This window comes from Hippichthys cyanospilos, chromosome 15, assembly GCF_059441005.1.
Source record: "Hippichthys cyanospilos isolate Australia breed blue-spotted pipefish chromosome 15, RoL_Hcya_1.0, whole genome shotgun sequence".
Lineage (NCBI taxonomy): Eukaryota > Metazoa > Chordata > Actinopteri > Syngnathiformes > Syngnathidae > Hippichthys > Hippichthys cyanospilos.
In genome coordinates this window covers 1,415,542-1,434,246 of record NC_142383.1, presented here as the reverse complement: position 1 = coordinate 1,434,246, position 18,705 = coordinate 1,415,542, and the positions used below count along the sequence as shown (strand labels likewise).

The window sequence follows — 18,705 nt, the reverse complement described above, 5'->3', positions numbered from 1 at the left end:
CGGTGCCGGTCGGCGCTCAGGAGACAAAGACAACACTCAACAAAAGGCCAACGTTCCCAAATGCTATTTAGCCCAAACAACTGGCATATTTATTTTGACCAAATGCAAGTTCTCAAATAGTTGACATTGCGTGAAATCATCATATGAGCCTCTTACCTATGCCGAGAAGGTGGAGAGCCAACACCCAAGTAGAGCTCCGCTTGTCAACCGGCTGGGCGTCCGTACGTAACCCGCAGCAGACTCTACTTGTTTGTACTCTGCATCTCTCTTTTGTATTTTTTAGTTGCGTGCGCGAGGAAGGGCGGGTGGCCTACCCGTCCGCCCTGGCGCCGCAACACCTGTTTCCCGATTTGATATTGACACTTAAGTGTGTCCTTCAGGCTCTGAAAAACATCTTGCTCAAAAACATCTTGTACAATAATATCTGTCAACTTCCCACGATAATGTTCTTCTTTGTTATGGTAGCAAGATAGTAAAGCGGTCAAATGTCCTGACCAAGAACAAGTTAGTGAAAAACAGCATATATAACCATGGTTGCACAATATATTTGGGTTTTCAACGGCTATGGGAAGCATCACTAATTACAATTCCTCTCAGCTGGCAACCAGTTCAGGGTGTCCCCTGCCTACTTGCTCAAAACAGCTAGGGTAGGCACTAGCAAGCCCGTGCCCCTTTAAAAAGGATGGATGGATGGACAATGACAAAAGGGGGAGGAGTAAATAACAGCATTTTTTTTTTGCCCAGGGAAACATTGACAGCAATTGAAACCATTGTTTTTCCAAATAATTTAAGTCAAGGTGTGTCCAATCACTGAGGAGTCACTTAATGCTGCCCAGCTCTCTATAAAACACAGACCTTGTAAAAATTGTGCCTTGATGAGAAGCATTGTCTGCATCATGCCCTTGAAGACCCCTGGTCAGGAAGAACTACACGAAGGAAGCCATTGCTGTCTAAAAAACAATGCTGTGTGTTTAATGTTTGCAACAGGATACTTGGACACTCCAAAAATCTTCTAGCACGCTACTTTGTGGACTAATGAAACTCAAATTGAATCATTTGGGAACATGACACAAAATTTTGCTTCGGTGTGGAGTCCTCCAAAAGAGAAAGCCTTCTCTCTTTTTTTCTGAGCAACTATGATGCAATTTTGGTTGATATGACTGATGACTGCCCCCTTAGATGGTTAAAAAACAAATGTATTTTTCAGCTAAATGTATATTCCATGAACACATAATTAATCACAAAGTCATGTTTAAATTAGTGAGAGTGCATAAAACAGATTGTAAATAAAATGTTTGACTTGGCTTCCCCTTTAATAGTTTGCTATTTACTATACAAGATACTGTAGTCAGTTTTGTAATTTAGTTTGTAGTGACTTGCTAAAATGTGTACATCTTGCTATATATTAAAGTGGATTGGTATTTATCATATGACTCCATTTTCAGGCACAATGTCAGTCCCTGCTTTGCTTATTCTCTATGGGAGCCAGACTGGGACGGCTCAGGACACAGCCCAGAGGATTGCGAGGCAGGCAACCAGGAGGCGGCTTCAAGTGCATTTGTCAACACTTGATGACTACACTGTTGTAAGTTCTGTTTTGTATTTGTAACTGTTTTAAAAAATGGCAAAAATGGTACGGTTCACTCTTGTTCGGGCTCTGTAGCACATGAAGTAAATTTCCCAATAATGTGTCACTTGTGATTTTGAAGGCTAGCTTGCCGACCTGATATTACACAATGTATAAATGTACTGATTGTTAAAAAACTGAATAAATAATGTAAAATACATTTATTACAGTTAGCTGTGATTGATTGGCAACCAGTTCAGGGTGTTTCAGGTTTTATTTTAACTGTTTTATCAATTGCTGGAGAACACAGCCAACAAATGGATAAATGAGGTTCAGTAATTTGCCTGGTAGTTACAACACTGGTAATAAACCTATGCTAAATGGCTTTATCCTATTGTGTTTCCTCTCAAAATGACAGGCTAATTTAATCTCAGAGTCGCTGGTTGTTTTTGTCTGCTCAACTACTGGCCAAGGAGACCCTCCTGACAACATGAAGGTAAAGACTTGTCAAGAATGTCACTGCGGCAATGCTGTGGACAGTTCACCTTCATAGTCCTGTGTCCTGCACAATTTTGTTCTGAAAATGTGCTTCAATTAAACTCAGTCGGGGTGTATAGCTTGGGCTCCCTTTGGCTAGAATACCTTACTATGAATCAGGCTAGCAATAGCATTAACCACACATTAGACTGACAATATACTCCAGCTCACTTGCATACACTTTTTTTTTTAAATATACTGCATTAATAATAAAATTAGATGAAAGATGATGAGGGTATAATGTACTTCCAATCAGACCAAGGGCTTTTTTTTCATATTCAAATTAAGGAAACAGTGATCCAATAGGTGCAAAACCTACAGTATTTACATGTGGAAAATTTATGAGAAATCTAGTTCCCTTATCTGCTAGGCCTATGAAACTTGAATACTGTAGCTTGAAAAAAAACATGCTTGGAATGTCCATCTAAAATCATCTTGCAAACCCAATGACCAACAACAAAACAAGAACACATGGAAAAAAGTTCAATAACGATTGTACTCTTGTGAAACTATAATTTCTATTCTGTTTAGTGTTCATATTTATTTAATATGCGCTAATTTCATTGTATACTTGCTGTCCAATGACAATAAATGCATTATATTCTAAATTGTTTGTCCAGAAAAGCACTATATTAAATTGATTATATTCATATTATATTATATTCAGTTTTGGGAGTAATGCTTTACAAAAGTAATGTAATTACTCTAATGAATTACTTTATACTGTAACGCAGTAATGTAATATGTTTCGTACAAAAAATTAGTAATATTTCACTTGTTACAAATGAGAGTAAAGTAATGCATTACAATGCAATTTTAGTCTGAAAGTGGTATTTTTTACCCCCCCAAATTCACCCAAAACACTGCAAGATCGGAGGAGAAAAGTCCCGGGCAAAATGTTTACTTGCTGATCTACTACGGCAGGAATATGAAACGGCAGGTTGAATGTAAACAATACGTACACAAGATGGACATATGACCATTACTTTCAGTTCGTCAGAGATAAATGCAAGAAAAGTATAATCGTTAGGTGCACTTTGTGCGCAACACCTAAAAAGATGTTCACTTTGTTAAATAGGACCATTAATTTGACAAACCATTTAGAGCGTGGCCATAGTAACGTAAAGTTAGCGAAAAGAAAACATGCTGAGGATTGCACTCTCTCACTGAGGGATGTCACTTCGGCATCAAAAGGTCAGAAGATTCTTTAGGAGATGTGCTGCGGCTTTCCACAGTGGATTCACCAGCATTTGGAAACCTTGTCAACAAGAAAGATCCCTGTCGCAACTAGCAAAAATGACAAGGTAAACTAGCTCGAATTTCCATTGAACAATTGCTATTAACAATAGTCTATAAATAGTTTTGGACAATGTGTATCAAGATGAAGCATAAAAAGCTCATGTTAGCCAGTACGTTAAAACACCTTAATGTTGTAGCCTAGCTTCTAACATTAGCCCCACCGAAACCATCTAATTTTTGAAACATAAGTCTCTAACCTAGCCAACTGATCTTGAATTTAAATATTAACATTGAAATTTTGAAATGCACTTAATGTTTTGTCTACAGCATAAACAATGCATCACTATGTTGTGAAGTGTAGTTATAAAGGGATTAAAATTGAAAAAAAAAAAATTGTGCCGCGGACTAAATTTAAGGAGGCATTGACTGTGCCGCTGTGATCAAAAGGTTGGGAAACACTGGTTTAATGAGCGTAATGAGCTACATTTAGATTGGCAAATCCATATTTCTAGTTATGATGGTAAGAGTAATATAAAAGTAATGCAATAGTAGTGTAATGCATTACATTTCAAATACAGTAATATTGTAATGTAACTAATTACTTTGAAATGAAAGTAATAAATAATAAATAGTAAGAAATAAATGTGTTACAATTATGAAGTAACTTGCCCAACACTGATTATATTACTATTCCATTCTGTGTAAAAAGGATAATATAGATTATAAAATGAATGAATTAATACATAAATAAAAGTTACATGACAGCCTTTACACAGTCTTTAGTAGGGTGATTGAAAAGTAACTCCGTCTTAAATGAAGCACTGGCCAGGAAAATGCCCAGCTTCATCGAGTATGAGCCACAGTGATAGGTTTTGTATGATGAATCCTTCTCGGGTCAACTTGTGCATGTCTTACCTTAATGGTCCTCCACTATGCAATTTGTAGTGTTCCTGCTAGACACCTGTACTGTAGGGTCAGGCACTTTTGTAGGCTTTCAATCTTAAAGCACATTAATTAATTAATTAATTAATTAATTAACAGGTGGAGCAGTTGTTAGCATGTCCACCTAACAGTTCAGGGACCCGAGTTCAAATCCACCTCGCTCTGGCCTTCCTGTGCTGAGTTTGCATGTTCTCCCCAAGCTCGCGTGGGTTCTCTCCGGGCACTCCAGCTTCCTCCTGCACTCCGAAAACATGCATGACAGGTGTAGTGGATTGTAGTGGAGTAATTCATACATTCCAATATTTTCCCATAATTCCAAATTTTTCACCCTTTTAATATTTCACAATTTGTTTTCAATGGGAGGATTCCCCATTCTTTCCCAATAGGAGTTTTAAAATTTCACATTTTGAGCTTTCCCATTTCACATTCATAATATTTAACTCTTTCATTTCACCTCATGCATCATTCCAATAATTCATATATTTTAATATTTCCCAAAATTCCATATTTTCACTTCAATATCCCAATATTCACATCCAATTTTTTAACATTTCACATTTTGAGCTTTCCCAATACACATTCACAACATTTAACTCATTCATTTCACCTTAGGGACCATTTCCATCATTCCAATAATTCATAAATATTAATATTTTCCCATAATTCCATATTTTGCACCTATAATAATTCATAATTCATTCCCAATGGTATAATTAACGTTTCACATTTGAAGCTTCCCCATTTCACATATACATCATTCAATTCATTCCTTTCACATTTTCGTCATTACTAATATTCACACATTCCAATAATTCATAACTATTTCTATATTATTACACATAATTCCTCATTCATACGCACAATTTTGTAACCTTCCTTCTTCGCCATCTGATTTACCCCATTCCCACTTTAATTCATTCCCCGATTCCCGCCATTCCATGGGTGTATCCATTTTCTTCTTCCCACAATTCAACATTTTCCCATTATTGCACTTCTTTCAGATATTCCCTTGTCTCTTCTACATTATTTGGCGTATTTAAGTTGTTCCAACTTTGTAATATTCAAATACTTCACAGATTCAAGACATTCAAACATTGCAGCATTCAGCGCCTCTCCCCTCAACGTTTTCAGTGTTTGGCTTGCAGAGTAGAAGGTCCTGATGGCATACTACTGAAAAAAAGCCACTGTAAAGTCCATCCATCCATCCATTTTCTAGAGCCGCTTATCCCCACAGGGGTCGCGGTTGCTGGCGCCTATCTCAGCTGGCTTCAGGCAGTAGGCGTGCGACACCCTGAAGTGGTTGCCAGCCAATTGCAGGGCACACAGAGACGAACAACCATTCACGCACCCGATCACACCTAAGGACAGTTTAGTATGTCCAATTCACCTGCCATGCATGTTTTTGGGGTGTGGGAGGAAGTCAGAGTGCCCGGAGAGAACCCACACGGGCTCGGAGAGAACATGCGAACTCCACACAGGAAGTCCGGAGCCAATAGTACAATTCATTAACTCGGGTGATATATGTCTCTCGCCGAAGAATTTCTGGCGATTTATTTTTAGAAAATCTTTACCGGTTGGATCTCTGTGTCAGCTAAACTATGCTGTACTGGGTCTAGGGGACTCTTCTTACCCAAAGTAAGTTCACTTTTCTGTTTATAATGCTCATTCAAAATTACTCATTACCAACTTCAAGTATACCATATTTATGCTTTGTAGGTTCAATTTCGTGGCCAAGAAACTGCACAAGCGTATTGCGCAGTTGGGTGCCACTCTGCTGCTGCCTGTTGGCCTTGCTGATGACCAACATGAGCTGGGGTAAGAGGCATGCTTCAGAAAACAATGTTCATGTGCTAGCTGTATGTTTGCCACTCCTAGTTTAGACTAAACCAGACAAAAAGGATACAGTTTTAGGTATAGTTATACCATTTTTCTAGATAATAATCTTATTTATGGTCGGTCTGGCAAGTAGGGGGGGGGGGGGGGTGAAATGTTCTAGCTTTCTGAGGGGAGGCTTGGCAAAATGTAATTTAGCACTAACATATAAATAAGAGCAAAGTCAGTCTGTGGTTTAATGCAGTGCTCTTTCCACGTTTTTTTTTTTAAACCCAATGCGAGTTATTTTTATTTTTTATATCTGATGGCTGATAAGTAATCAATTTAAAACTGAGTTTAAATGAGGGATTTATTCATTAAATTTTCACTAAACTTCATAGAGATGCTGCTGACCTTGAGAATTCTGTATTTTGCGCCGTTTGTTTTCAGATAAAACAATGTTTAACTGAACGGTTTTTTATTTTTATTTTGAAAAATGTTTATTTTCCCTTTTGTTGACAATATCAGCTCTCAATATCTGTTGTCACCCTTCTTGAACACTAATAATCAATATCAGCTCTGATGAAAACGTATCTATGCGGCGACCACTAATATACAATAACATTTCGGTGAGCTCTCCATACGCAACGTGGTATAATCCTTACCGTGTGTGGTAAATTTATTAAAAACTACATGTGCGACTGCAGTTATTCACGTATCCTACGTCATATAGTCATATCATAATGTCTACTGTATATTCAACAGGCCCAATGCGGTGATTGATGTCTGGCTAACATCATTTTGGGAAAAAGCAGTTGCTCTGTACCCATGTTTAGCAGATCTGATCCCACTGACGGAAGATGAGCCGTGAGTATTCTCCTTTCAATATCCAAAATGTCATTTAATTCATTTATTTTTCAAACATCAAAAATGTTTTTTGTCCCACGAATAAATAGATTTGATCTCATTTCTCAACAGGCTTCCTCCAACATATACTTTTCATTTCCTGGTAGATGTAAATGAGAAGGCAGAAGGTCAAATAATTCCTACACAACAAACTGGCCTCTCCCAATCAAACTCCTTTCTTGCTAAACTTATGTCCAACGAAAGAGTAACTCATCCGAAACATTTTCAAGATGTAAGGCACATTGAGTTTGACATCATGGGATCCAACATGGAGTAAGTCTGGCCTTGGCATCATGTTTTTGAATTTGCTAGATAGTCATCGTATAATATTTAATACTGGCATCCTCTTGGCCTACTTCATTTTTCAGACCAAATGTGCCTCACTGAATGCTGTTGTATATTTTAGAATTAATTCCACTATCCTACCCTTTGGTGGTGGGTGGTGCTGTCTCTAGTTTTACTGCAGGTGACATTGTTGTGATGCGTTCTTGCAACGCAGCTGAAGATGTTCAGGAATTTTGTCAACTGCTGAGATTAGATCCAAAGGCCAGATTCTTTCTTACTGCGAAAGATGGCGCCCCAGGTACTGTATGTGTGTTTACAATGTATTTATGTATGTCAGTAAATTGTTACCAATCAGATGCCAGTTGTGGAAATTTTAGGATTTAGTCAAGATCAGTAAAGCAAATGGATATAACACAATCGGAGCGGGCACCCATGAGCACACAGAGACAGGTTGGAGTGGAGAACAGCTGATCTTTAGCTGCAGGACAACTGGGCTGGAGAGTGACAGTGGCTGGCTTTCATACGGAAGGAGGTGAGAGCCAGGCAGATGAAGTCCAATCAGAGTTAGGCAGAATTGTAGTCAGGCAGGCAGAGCAGGCCTTTTCACTGGGGGAGTGATGCCACCTGTAACACTAAAGCTCCGAAGCACACTCAATAGGGCGGTTATTGTGAAGCAGTGGGTAAGAGCTTGCTTCAGTTGACGTTTGAACCTCTTCACTGCTTCATTCTAATGGGGCCAGCTGACTGCTTTGGCTTAACAGGCAGAAACCTTGGCACAAAACTGACTTCTATTTAAGGCAGATGAAGGCAGTTTTTTTTGTCCCCTCTTTACGCAATTTTTTTCACCTTACGACACCTCAAACATGACGATCTGTGTGGCCGCGTGTCTAATAGGGGCAACGCGTTCATACATCACCACAATGGTGGTCTGCTATTGGTCGGCGGACAGGGTCACAAAGATGGCTGCCTAAAGACTTGATATCGTTTGAGACTGCATTCTCTATGGTAATCATTGTGCATTTTAGTGTTTAATTCAAACTTTAATTGGTTAGCCAATGGTCCCAAGATTGCTCGTGGTGTTAAAGAGAGTAAGAAGATGATTTGTATGGAAATTAATATGGAAATAATCAAGAAATACAAAGAAGGCTAAGCGAGCCTAGCCGAGGCTTGAAGAATTCTTAACATAGTTATTAACTAATATTACTTAGTTATTTGATGAATACAGTACTGTATAATGTACTTTTTTGCATTTTTCCATTTTTTTTTTTCATTTTGGCACATTTTTTAAATTATTTTTTATTTTGAAATACAGTCAGCCCCCGGTGTACAAACACCCTCTTTTACGAACATTTCGACTTACGAGCGTGGTCTGCGGAGTTTTTTGGCCCCCACTTACGCACAGACCAGTCGCCTTACGAGCAATCTGACATGCCGGCCATTGTATTTGTTCATATATTTTTGCTTTGCCACGTCATCAAAATCAGTAGTAAAAGCTTGTCACGGGAACGTAGAACGATATTGCTCTTACAATGTCACAGTCACTGTCTCAGTCACGGAGTCAGTCACGGAAATGCTATTGGCCGGCGTCACGTCAATCACAGAAATGCCGATATGCTATTGGCCGAACGCCTTTATCTAGCTTGATGGCACAGCTGGTCGGGACGGAAGGAAGGAGAGAAAATGAGTCAAAAACGGAAGGAAGGAATGTTGTGAAGACTTTGCAAACTTTATCTGTTAGACATGGCTTCTAAAATTGTAAGTGGCGGTAAAGAAAGAAGTAAGAGGATGATGACAATAGAAACCAAGCAGGAGATAATAAAAAAAAAAGAAGGAGGCGCGTGCATAGTTAACCTTGCTCGTGAGTATGGACGGAACCGCTCGGCAATCTTCTAAGGGCAAGACTTTCCTTGCCGGGGGACGGAACTCGGTCGACAACAAAATGTAGAGGCTTCTTCTATTACGGATTAAAGAGAAGGAAATCGCCGGTGATATGTTTTAGTTTGAGAAAAGTTCTTGTTTAAGAAAATAAATAAATAAATTCTGCGGGTTGGTCTCTGCTCACCTCCGCCTCCACTCAGCTCAAGTCACGTCGCCCAAGAGGAAAATGTCATTTATCCTTTGTTTATCCATGCTTGTTATATTAACTGCACAGTAGATTATAGTACTAATTTTAATTATGTGTGTAAATTCGTGATGGTTTTAACTATGATTTCGCCACGCGTTGCCAGTCAACGTGAACGTACAATTGACCTCGCTTTGCTACATGAACGAAAGCATCTGCTCCTGTATGACACGGTAACGCTGAGATGCTATTGCTCTTACAATGTCACAGTCACTGTCTCAGTCATGGTGTCAGTCACGGTCTCACTCACGGAGATGCTATTGGCCGGCGTCACGTTAATCACAGAAATGCCAATATGCTATTGGCCGAACGCCTTTATCTAGCTTGATGGCACAGCTGGTCGGGATGGAAGGAAAGAGAGAAAATGCGTCAAAAACGGAAGGAAGGAATGTTGTTAAGACTTTGCAAACTTTATCTGTTAGACACGACTTCTAAAATTGCTAGTGGCGGTAAAGGAAGAAGTAAGAGGATGATGACAATAGAAACCAAGCAGGAGATAATAAAAAAAAAAAAAAATACGAAGGAGGCGCACGCATGGCTCGTGAGTATGGCCGTAACCGCTCGGCAATCTTCTAACTTTCCTTGCTGGGGGACGGACCTCGGTCGACAAAAAAATTGAGAGGCTTCTTCTATTATGGATTAAAGAGAAGGAAATCGCCGGTGATATGTTCTAGTTTTGAGAAAAGTTCCCGTTTAAGAAAATAAATCAATAAATTCTGCGGGTTGGTCTCTGCTCCCCTCTGCCTCCACCCAGCTCAAGTCACGTCACCCCAAAGGTAAATGTGATTTTTCCTTTGTATATTTACGTTATTTAATTTAACTGTACAGTAGGTTATGTTACTCATTTTTAATATGTGTATAAAGTCCTGATGTTTTTACCTAAGGTTTTTGCACGCGTTGCACGCATTCACGAATTAACATAGGTTTGGATTGCCGGTCAAACGAGCAGTTCGAGTTACGAGCGCAGCCGCTGAACGGATTAAGTTTGTAACACAGGGGCCCACTGTGTATATATATATATATATATATATATATATATATATATATATATATATATATATATACACACAGTGGGCCCCGGTTTACTAACTCCCTCTATTACGAACTTTTCATCTTACGAACGTGGACCGCAGCGTTTTTGTCCCCCTCTTACGCACAAACCTTTAGTCTTGCGAACAATCCAACATGCCCCAACATGCCGGTCAATATGTCCGTACTATTTTTTTCGCTTTACTCCATCAACAAAATCAACTGTTCTCACATGTCGCGGTTACGCGATATGCTTTTGCTCTTACAATGTCACAGTCACTGTCTCAGTCACGGTCTCAGTCACGGAGATGCCGATATGCTATAGGTCGAATTAGGTCACAGTCATTTTATTTGTAAATTGTAAATATATTCTTCTGTACTATCAAAACTCCTTGCATTTTTCACCATCACCATTTTAACGATGGTATAAACATTGTTGTTCCGGAATGAACTAATTTCTGTGAATATCAACTAATACCTAAACCGCTGTGTCCTCAGTTCCTGCGCGGCTTCATCAGCCATGCACATTGCATTACCTGGTGGAAAGCTATTTGGACATTGCAGCCGTTCCTCGTCGTTCCTTCTTTGAATTGCTCGCCACCCTATCCAAAGATGAGTTGGAGCGTGAAAAGTTGTCTGAATTCAGCTCAGTGGAAGGCCAGGAGGAACTACACACCTACTGCAATCGACCACGACGCACGGCACTGGAGGTAATCGCTCAGGCTTGATGAGGTGTTTTATGCTTACTGCCTCATTTTTTATTTTCTTTTTTTTGTGCTCTACTGATTATAATCCCTCATGAATATTACCTATAGTTATGCCTGTCCATGACCTTTTACTGAAAGTACTCTGATTCTTCAGGTCTTGGCAGACTTCCCCCACACAACATCACAAATTAAAGTAGACTACCTGCTGGATCTTTTCCCTGAGATCCAGCCCCGTTCGTTTTCCATCGCCTCTTCTCTCCGGGTACACAGGACAAAAGCATCATCTCTTAATTGCTAGGATAAATCACTACAAGGATCTGGATTGTCTAGTTAAATTTACTGGCATATTCCATTTCACACACAGGCTCACCCACACAGGCTACAAATCCTGGTAGCTGTGGTGAAATACAAAACCAAGCTGTATAAACCACGAAGAGGTCACTGCTCCACCTGGTTGGCCTCCCTTGATCCCACAAAAGGTTATTTGCTTTATTTTGTTTTTTTTATTCCCAAGTGTGTTCGCAATCATGAAGATAATTTAGCTTTGTAAAGCATTTTAGCTATAATATCGGGACATGGATACAATTCCCAAATAGCACCACAATAGATTTGAAATTTAAAAAAAAAAGCAAAACAAGATTTAACACAGCTACTGTAGACTTTCATCTTTATTATCAGGGTATTTGAGTCCATGTAGGAACTGCAAGCATTTGTTGTTATGTGCTGCCTAGCTTTTGTGAGACCGAAAGTAATGGGACAAATAAACAATCATAAATCAAACTTTCATTTTCTAATGCTTGACTGTATCCTTCGCAGTCAATTATAGCTTCAAATCTCGAAAACAGACATCACCAGACGCTGGAAGTATTCCCTGTGACGTAGTTGTATAACTGTGATTGCGTAACTACCTTCAGTTCCTGCTTGTCGTTATGTCGTCTCTGTTTAGTTCACAAAGTGCATTCAGAATACATCCCAATTAAGGTTTGGTGCTGGACTATTATTGTATTTCTTGAGTACAAGTAATTTTTTTCCCCCTCATTTTCAACCCCCATATTAGGGGGGGTCAACTCATAACAGCATAACTCAAAACAGACCCATTTTTTTCCACATATCTGTGTTTGATTAACAATTAGAATGCAATAAGTCATATCATCTCATGCACAAGGCTTCAAATGATTATATATACTTCTAATTTAATATAGCATGAATCTGTTTTAGAGTGTTTGGACAGAACTTCGCAAGAATACAATTTTTCGACAAATTAATATTCAGCTGTTGTCAAAAAATAAAGCATTGAAACTTCAAATCATTTTATTGTTAAAATATTACTTTCAGCATTTGCGTCTTCGCGCACATTGCCTCGCACTTGTCTTGTTTCCACCCCATCCCCCCATAACTGCAACAGTATGTTATTCGATATACAATGAAGAAATATGTCTAAACGTACCAAAATTTTGTCATTTTTTAATACAACACACCATGTGTTATGAATGGACAGCCATGATCTATGTAACAACTAAAGTCAGAGGTAGACTTAGAATCACATTTTTGTAAAATTCAACCATTTAAGTAAAAATTGAAGAAAAAAAAAAAAAAGTGGGGTCCACTTAGAAGTGACGTCGACTTGTACTCAGAAATATGGTCTGTAAAATTTTACTATTTGGTTTGTGTCATTGGGTGCATGTTGGCAGACTGTTTAGCACGTCCGCCACAAATGTTGAAGTCGTGCATTCGCTTTCAACTTTCGCCCTCTTGTGTGGAGTTTGCATGTTCTCCCTATGCCTGTGTGGGTTTAACTCCAGCCACTCAGGTATCCTACCACATCGAAAAAACTTACAGGGAAGATTAATGGGACAAACAAAATTTTTGTATGGTTTTTTTGTGCATGAAAAAGGTTGGTTGTCTTTGTGTGTGCGGCAATTGGCTGGCATTCAATTCAGTGTGAACCTCGCAAAGTACCTGAAGACAGCTGAGATAGGCCCCAGGACGACCCCTTGTGAGGATAAGCGGCTTGGGTAATGTACGGATAGGTTTTTGTAATCTCTTTGGTTGCTTTCACAGTCAGCTTTGGGTCATTGTCCATCTGCATTGTGAAACATCACCCAACAGGTTCTGTAGATGTTTGCTGAATTTGAGCAGGCTAAAACACTTCAGAATTCATCTTGCTGCTTTCATCAGCTATTACAACATCATTAAAGACAAGGGAAGCAGTTCCATACATGTCTACCTGGCCATGGAACAAACAGATAAGCATCCAGTTTTTCCATTACCTTTTTTTAGTCGCAAACGTGAAAACATCATAGCCTGTTAATTAATTGAGAAGTCAAGCCCAAAATGTTATTTACAATATTATGTTCACTTTGGCCTCACTATTCTATACACGACATTCTGAATAATATTTGATTTGTGGAATATGATTTAAAGCAAGAAATTACTGTATTTTCCGGACTATAAGCCACATCGGTATGTAAACCGCAGCAGCAAAAATTGACCAAAAAACATCTTTTGCCGCGGATAAGCCGCACTGGACTATAAGCCGCAAGTACATCAGATATTTATGCAAAAAGATTGTATATGGACACTGTAATTGTTATATATATATATATATATATATATATATATATATATATATATATATATATATATAATTATGCAAAAAGATTGCATATGGATGCTGTAATTGTTATATATATATATATATATATATATATATATATATATATATATATATATATATATATATATATAATTCTCTACCAACTGCAACATTCTCTCTAACAGGATTCTGTCTCCCATTGTTTAATTGATAGATGAATTTAGTGAACATTGCACACACTGCTCCTAAATAATATACAATCATAATATTATAAATACAATCATATGTACTGTACATTCTAAAAGGTAATACTGCATATTACTTAATACAATTGGTGAAACATTTTTACACTCAAATATATTGAGTTCATTTGAAAGCTCTCAAATCAGTTTAAGCAAAACATGAATAACGAGTAAATCTAAGTAATATTTTCAAGTACGTCTGAATGAATTGACTTTGCTTAAATACCAGATAAATTAGGTAAATGTCACTGAAATTCTGTGTTCATCATATGGAAACCCTGAGTAGAAAACACTAAAGAAAACCATTAAATATAATTGAAAACATTTATAGGTGATAATTGCAAATTTGCCTATGACTTTCTAAAAAATGTGATGCACTGACTGTTTTTTTTTTTAATTTGAGGATATTAGCAACTATAAATACATATGACAAAGACCTCACAAAACAGGAAACTTTATTAATACTTTTTTTTTGACAGAAAATTATTTTTTTTCCCCAAACATCTGCACTAACTAGCAGCAACATTATTAGTATTGCAGGTCTAACCCCCCCTACCCAGTTATTCAAAATTCTCCACAAAAACTGGAATTGTATAACAGAGGGTTTAAACAAACTAACATTTACCTAAAACATAAACCTTCTCTTTAAAAGAACAGTATTTAAGTTATTTCTAGAAAACAGCCTCGAAACTAAAAAATAAAATAAAATTAAAGTGCAATCAATAAAATAAAAAATGAATCAAAATTGACGCACAGTCTGTGACGAGACAGACTTGCCATGTTCTGTCACAAAATGGAAATGTTTCGTTTTTTCTATTAAGGGACCAACCTTTCGTTACACCATAACCACGTACCAGATCTGGGTTACTCACCCAATAGACAACTATATCATCACGTTGTTTTTCAGTCTTTGCACTTTTGTTGACAGTTTCCCAGCATCCACTTCAACAAGCACCTTTTGAAATACTTCAAAAGTGTACTTCAGAGTTTGGGGGTATTTCAAATCCAAGGCATAAGTTAGCCCAAGCAAGCAGCAGCAGTCTCTGCTGAGATCCCCAAGGTGGTGGAGTATGACAGAACCCTCAATGACAATCCCTATGTCCCTGATTTGTCCATTTTCACTTCGCACAAGGTACAGAGCCATCATCTCTCCTCCCAGCTCTTCTTACAGATTGACGGCTGAATCATCAGAAGTCTGTAGAAATTGTAAAGAAAAGTGGTTTAGAGCAGGCAGAATGTCACCAGAATCAAATAAATGACCAAATACACAAAATCACCTCTACAAACAATGTTTTAAGTTGTCTATTATTTTAACTAGCACATATAACAACTTTGAATGATATGAATAGGCATGAAAATAATTAGAATAATGATGACTTAAACACTAATGAAGGTACATACGCTTTATTAAGCCAGATCACAGCGATATTGAATTAAACCAAGTGAACTGTTGGCACTATATGTAGTTTTTATGTTTAACCACTAAGTTCGGCATTATGATTATAAAAGCATACCAGTAAGACACACGTGATGACCAACAGGTGTGTGAAAGGGTATGCAAATAGTTTTTGATCATTTCAGTGCGGAGCCATGTCCTGTCCTCTCCTTCTCTTCATGCACGTTTTGAACATAGTTGATGTAGTTTGGGCTTGGTGTCATCTCTTTGTTTCCAAACACCCTTGAGAGCTTCATCTCTCTGCACTAACTGCCCACCCAACCGACTCTCCTCTGTGACAGTTCCCTCATTCAGGCCCTATTACCCTTCTGTTTTCCCCCCTCAACCACATGCCTCAGTCCTAATTATGTCCAACATCCCATCATGTTTAAAGTTTGCTACCTTGAGATTACACAAGTGGCACTACATAAATAAAATGAATTGCATGCTAATGTAGAATGACTTTTGCTAATATTCAATGTATTAGGTTTGATAAATCCAATCTGATTTAGATATAAGCTACAAGAGCAATGTTGCATTCTTTCCAATAGGCACAAAAATGCAAAGTGCAGCTGTTTTATTGCACTAACCTCAAACTCCTTGATTAAGGCACTCACGTCTTTTCCCAGATGATCAATGAGACATCTGATAACAACTTCTCTCATTTTCTCAATGGAAATTCCTCTCTGAGGAGAATGAGAAAAAAAAAAAAACAGCTGGCAAGATACAATGATCACTCTCAGTGTACATTTTGACCATTCAACTTTAAAGATAACAGTTTTGACTACACTGGAAAAATGAAACAAAATTTACCAAAGCAATTGGTAAATAAAAATTTCTATGAACATTCATTCTATCATTCATCTCGTATCTGAAGTAGTCACTGGCACCTTGAAGTCATATTTGCCATGTGATAAATTTTTGATATATAGCTCAGAATACAGTTTCACTGAAACAGTAACAATAAACAGTTCAGGATTATAGTAGGCAAATAGGTAGAGAACCAAGACTAGGAAGTGTATGTTGTATATGAAGGAATAGATGGTTAAAGCAGATGAAAAATACGTGTCGTGGAAAAGAACAGACAATGATGACAAATGTGGGGGGAAAATGATCTTAACAAAGGAGTAAACAAAAGTACCTGCAGTAAAATATTCATCTTTGCATGGTGTCTCTCTGCAGGAGCACCTTTCTTGGCTTGGAAGATGGCAAGCAGTTTTGGGATGTAGTGGTCTAACGTGAACATGAATTTGGCCTCAAGATTTACAGTGGTAATTCGATGGAACTCAGCGTTGACCTGAAAAAAAGACAAAACAAAAGGCCCAATTTACATATTTGGGTTTAAAACTAGCTGCCCAAGGTGCATTTGCATAGAACTGTACAGATTTTCAATCTCCTGTGACATGTCAAACAAGGCAGGCCACCTTTCTTTGATCTTTCTGATGCTCAGTTGAAGACTGACAACGTCCTGTCTTCTATGAGCAAAAGTATTAGACTTCAATTCACTGACGGTCGCACTCTCTCCCTTCTTGAATTCGGACAGGATTGTGAGCCGCTGTGTCTCTTGTTGTTCATTGCTTTCTCCTGAAGGATAAGGTGGGAGATACACAACTTCCCCTTTCTGTGCCTTTTTAATATTTTGGGCTGGGTTCCTCTCACCAGGACATTTGTTTTTAAGAGAATTGCACATGACTTTGGGAAATCCAAGATTTCTTAACTTGGACCTATAGTTGCCCATTTTGTATTTGAGGCTGTACATCCATCCAATCCATCCGTTGTGACTTCCGGGTTCTGTTAGACATGGATGTTTTTGGATTAATGCTTCTGCAACCTGTCCAACCTGAAGGCCTGTGGGATAGGCAGTGTAACTGTACATGTAATCTGCCAGCCTTTCCATTATTTCAGATTTGACCCGGGTGCTGTTGAGGACAGTGCCATTTTTCACAAACAGTTCATTTGCATTCCTGAGTACTGCCTCTGTTGCAACTGAAAACAATGGAATCTCAACTTTATTTGGCCACAATGCCCTTTCAAGACTCAGCAATATAGTATCTTGTGATGAAAATGATGATGTGCCATCTGACTGGTAGTATACAGAACTAGAAGACCGTTTTGAAGTCAAGCTGGAAGTGTCACTCACATCACTTACATCTTCCTCATTTTCAGTCTCTGGTGTTGCTACTGTGGGCACTATGGAAGGAATGACAACCACTTTGATTGTCCCCTTATGTGTAACATCCTTAGTAGAATGAATTGTGAAGAAATCTCATCAAAGTCCTCATCAAGGTAATAAAGAATGAATTTTTCATGAATCTAAAAAGTGTCCTTCACAGTCTTATGCAATTCTGCCACCGTATCTGGAATCCCTGGTGACAGTGTGAGCTTCTCACTACGATGATCAATAATCACCTTCACAACAATAGGGTCCATCTGAACAAAAACAAATACAGTTAAGGCTTTTACTGACCTAGTACTGGAGAATAATTTGTCGTTTTAAACTGACCATGCATTTTTCTCAATGCACACAGTATGGTGTCAGCGGGTATGTACCACTAAGTGGCTCTATGCCCAGCAGGGTCACCATCCAAGAGTGCTCCAAAACAAACCCTCTGAAATGTTCATAATACCAGCTGTTGAGTAACTTAACAATGAAGTTTAGATCACTGCCCACAATCACAATTTGTGAAATCTCCACAAAATTGGGTAGACCACCGGTAGATCCATGGGGCAAAATCATCCCAACTGCATATCTGGTTTCATGATATGACAGTGCACTTGTCAGCTACACTGTGGTTTGTGTTGGATATGCTTTTTTAAAAGGCTCCTGTATCTCTTCATGCAGCAATGCCAATAGAATACTACTTACTTTACTCACAGCTAATGCAGGTTTCAACGCATCAGCATGTAAATGATAAGCCAGCATCATTTGGTGCTTTGTGGTGAGAGTGAGTATAATGTTTCTGAAACTGTTGGTGTGTCTTAACAGCACGCTTGAAAACTTATGCTTTGCTTCAAAACGCATCATCCAGACACAAACCAAAGGTCCAAAGTTTTTTATAATGTCCGGATAATGTTCTAAAAAAATGGAACTTCGGGGTTAATTTAAATCCAGGAAACACTTCTAACAGTTCATGGCGATGTTCAGATATCAACTTATCGAGATAACTAATACTGTCCTCGGTATGAACAGGGGACACCACAAGTTCAGTTATTTCTTTTAAGGGCATGAGAACTTCAGTGAATGGCACCTTTGTACCAATTATGAATGGTAGCAATCTCAGTAGTG

General features: G+C 38.3%; 3 protein-coding genes across 3 annotated transcripts in view; 1 reads left to right on the top strand and 2 right to left on the bottom strand.

Moving 5' to 3' along the window:
* lmo4la (LIM domain only 4-like a) overlaps positions 1 to 1,573 on the bottom strand; it is a 98,966-nt gene extending 97,393 nt beyond the window's left edge. The window contains exon 1 of the mRNA XM_088434356.1: positions 157 to 1,573. The gene's annotated coding sequence lies outside the window, so the exon portion shown is untranslated. The remainder of the gene's footprint in view (positions 1 to 156) is intronic.
* ndor1 (NADPH dependent diflavin oxidoreductase 1) overlaps positions 1 to 18,705 on the top strand; it is a 31,267-nt gene that overhangs the window by 931 nt on the left and 11,631 nt on the right. Inside the window, exons 2-11 of the mRNA XM_088434342.1 lie at positions 1,446 to 1,585; positions 1,986 to 2,063; positions 5,823 to 5,920; positions 6,002 to 6,100; positions 6,863 to 6,964; positions 7,076 to 7,276; positions 7,459 to 7,586; positions 10,938 to 11,149; positions 11,301 to 11,408; positions 11,511 to 11,625. Of these exons, the coding sequence (XP_088290468.1) occupies positions 1,451 to 1,585; positions 1,986 to 2,063; positions 5,823 to 5,920; positions 6,002 to 6,100; positions 6,863 to 6,964; positions 7,076 to 7,276; positions 7,459 to 7,586; positions 10,938 to 11,149; positions 11,301 to 11,408; positions 11,511 to 11,625 (1,276 nt within the window). The 5' untranslated portion in view covers positions 1,446 to 1,450. The remainder of the gene's footprint in view (positions 1 to 1,445; positions 1,586 to 1,985; positions 2,064 to 5,822; positions 5,921 to 6,001; positions 6,101 to 6,862; positions 6,965 to 7,075; positions 7,277 to 7,458; positions 7,587 to 10,937; positions 11,150 to 11,300; positions 11,409 to 11,510; positions 11,626 to 18,705) is intronic.
* LOC148411311 (uncharacterized) lies at positions 14,662 to 17,316 on the bottom strand. The gene is made up of 4 exons (XM_088435400.1): positions 17,260 to 17,316; positions 16,561 to 16,716; positions 16,006 to 16,105; positions 14,662 to 15,148 (listed from the first exon to the last, which is right to left on the bottom strand). Exons 1-4 carry the CDS (start codon positions 17,314 to 17,316, stop codon positions 14,868 to 14,870), a joined length of 594 nt encoding a protein of 197 aa, XP_088291526.1. The 3' UTR covers positions 14,662 to 14,867.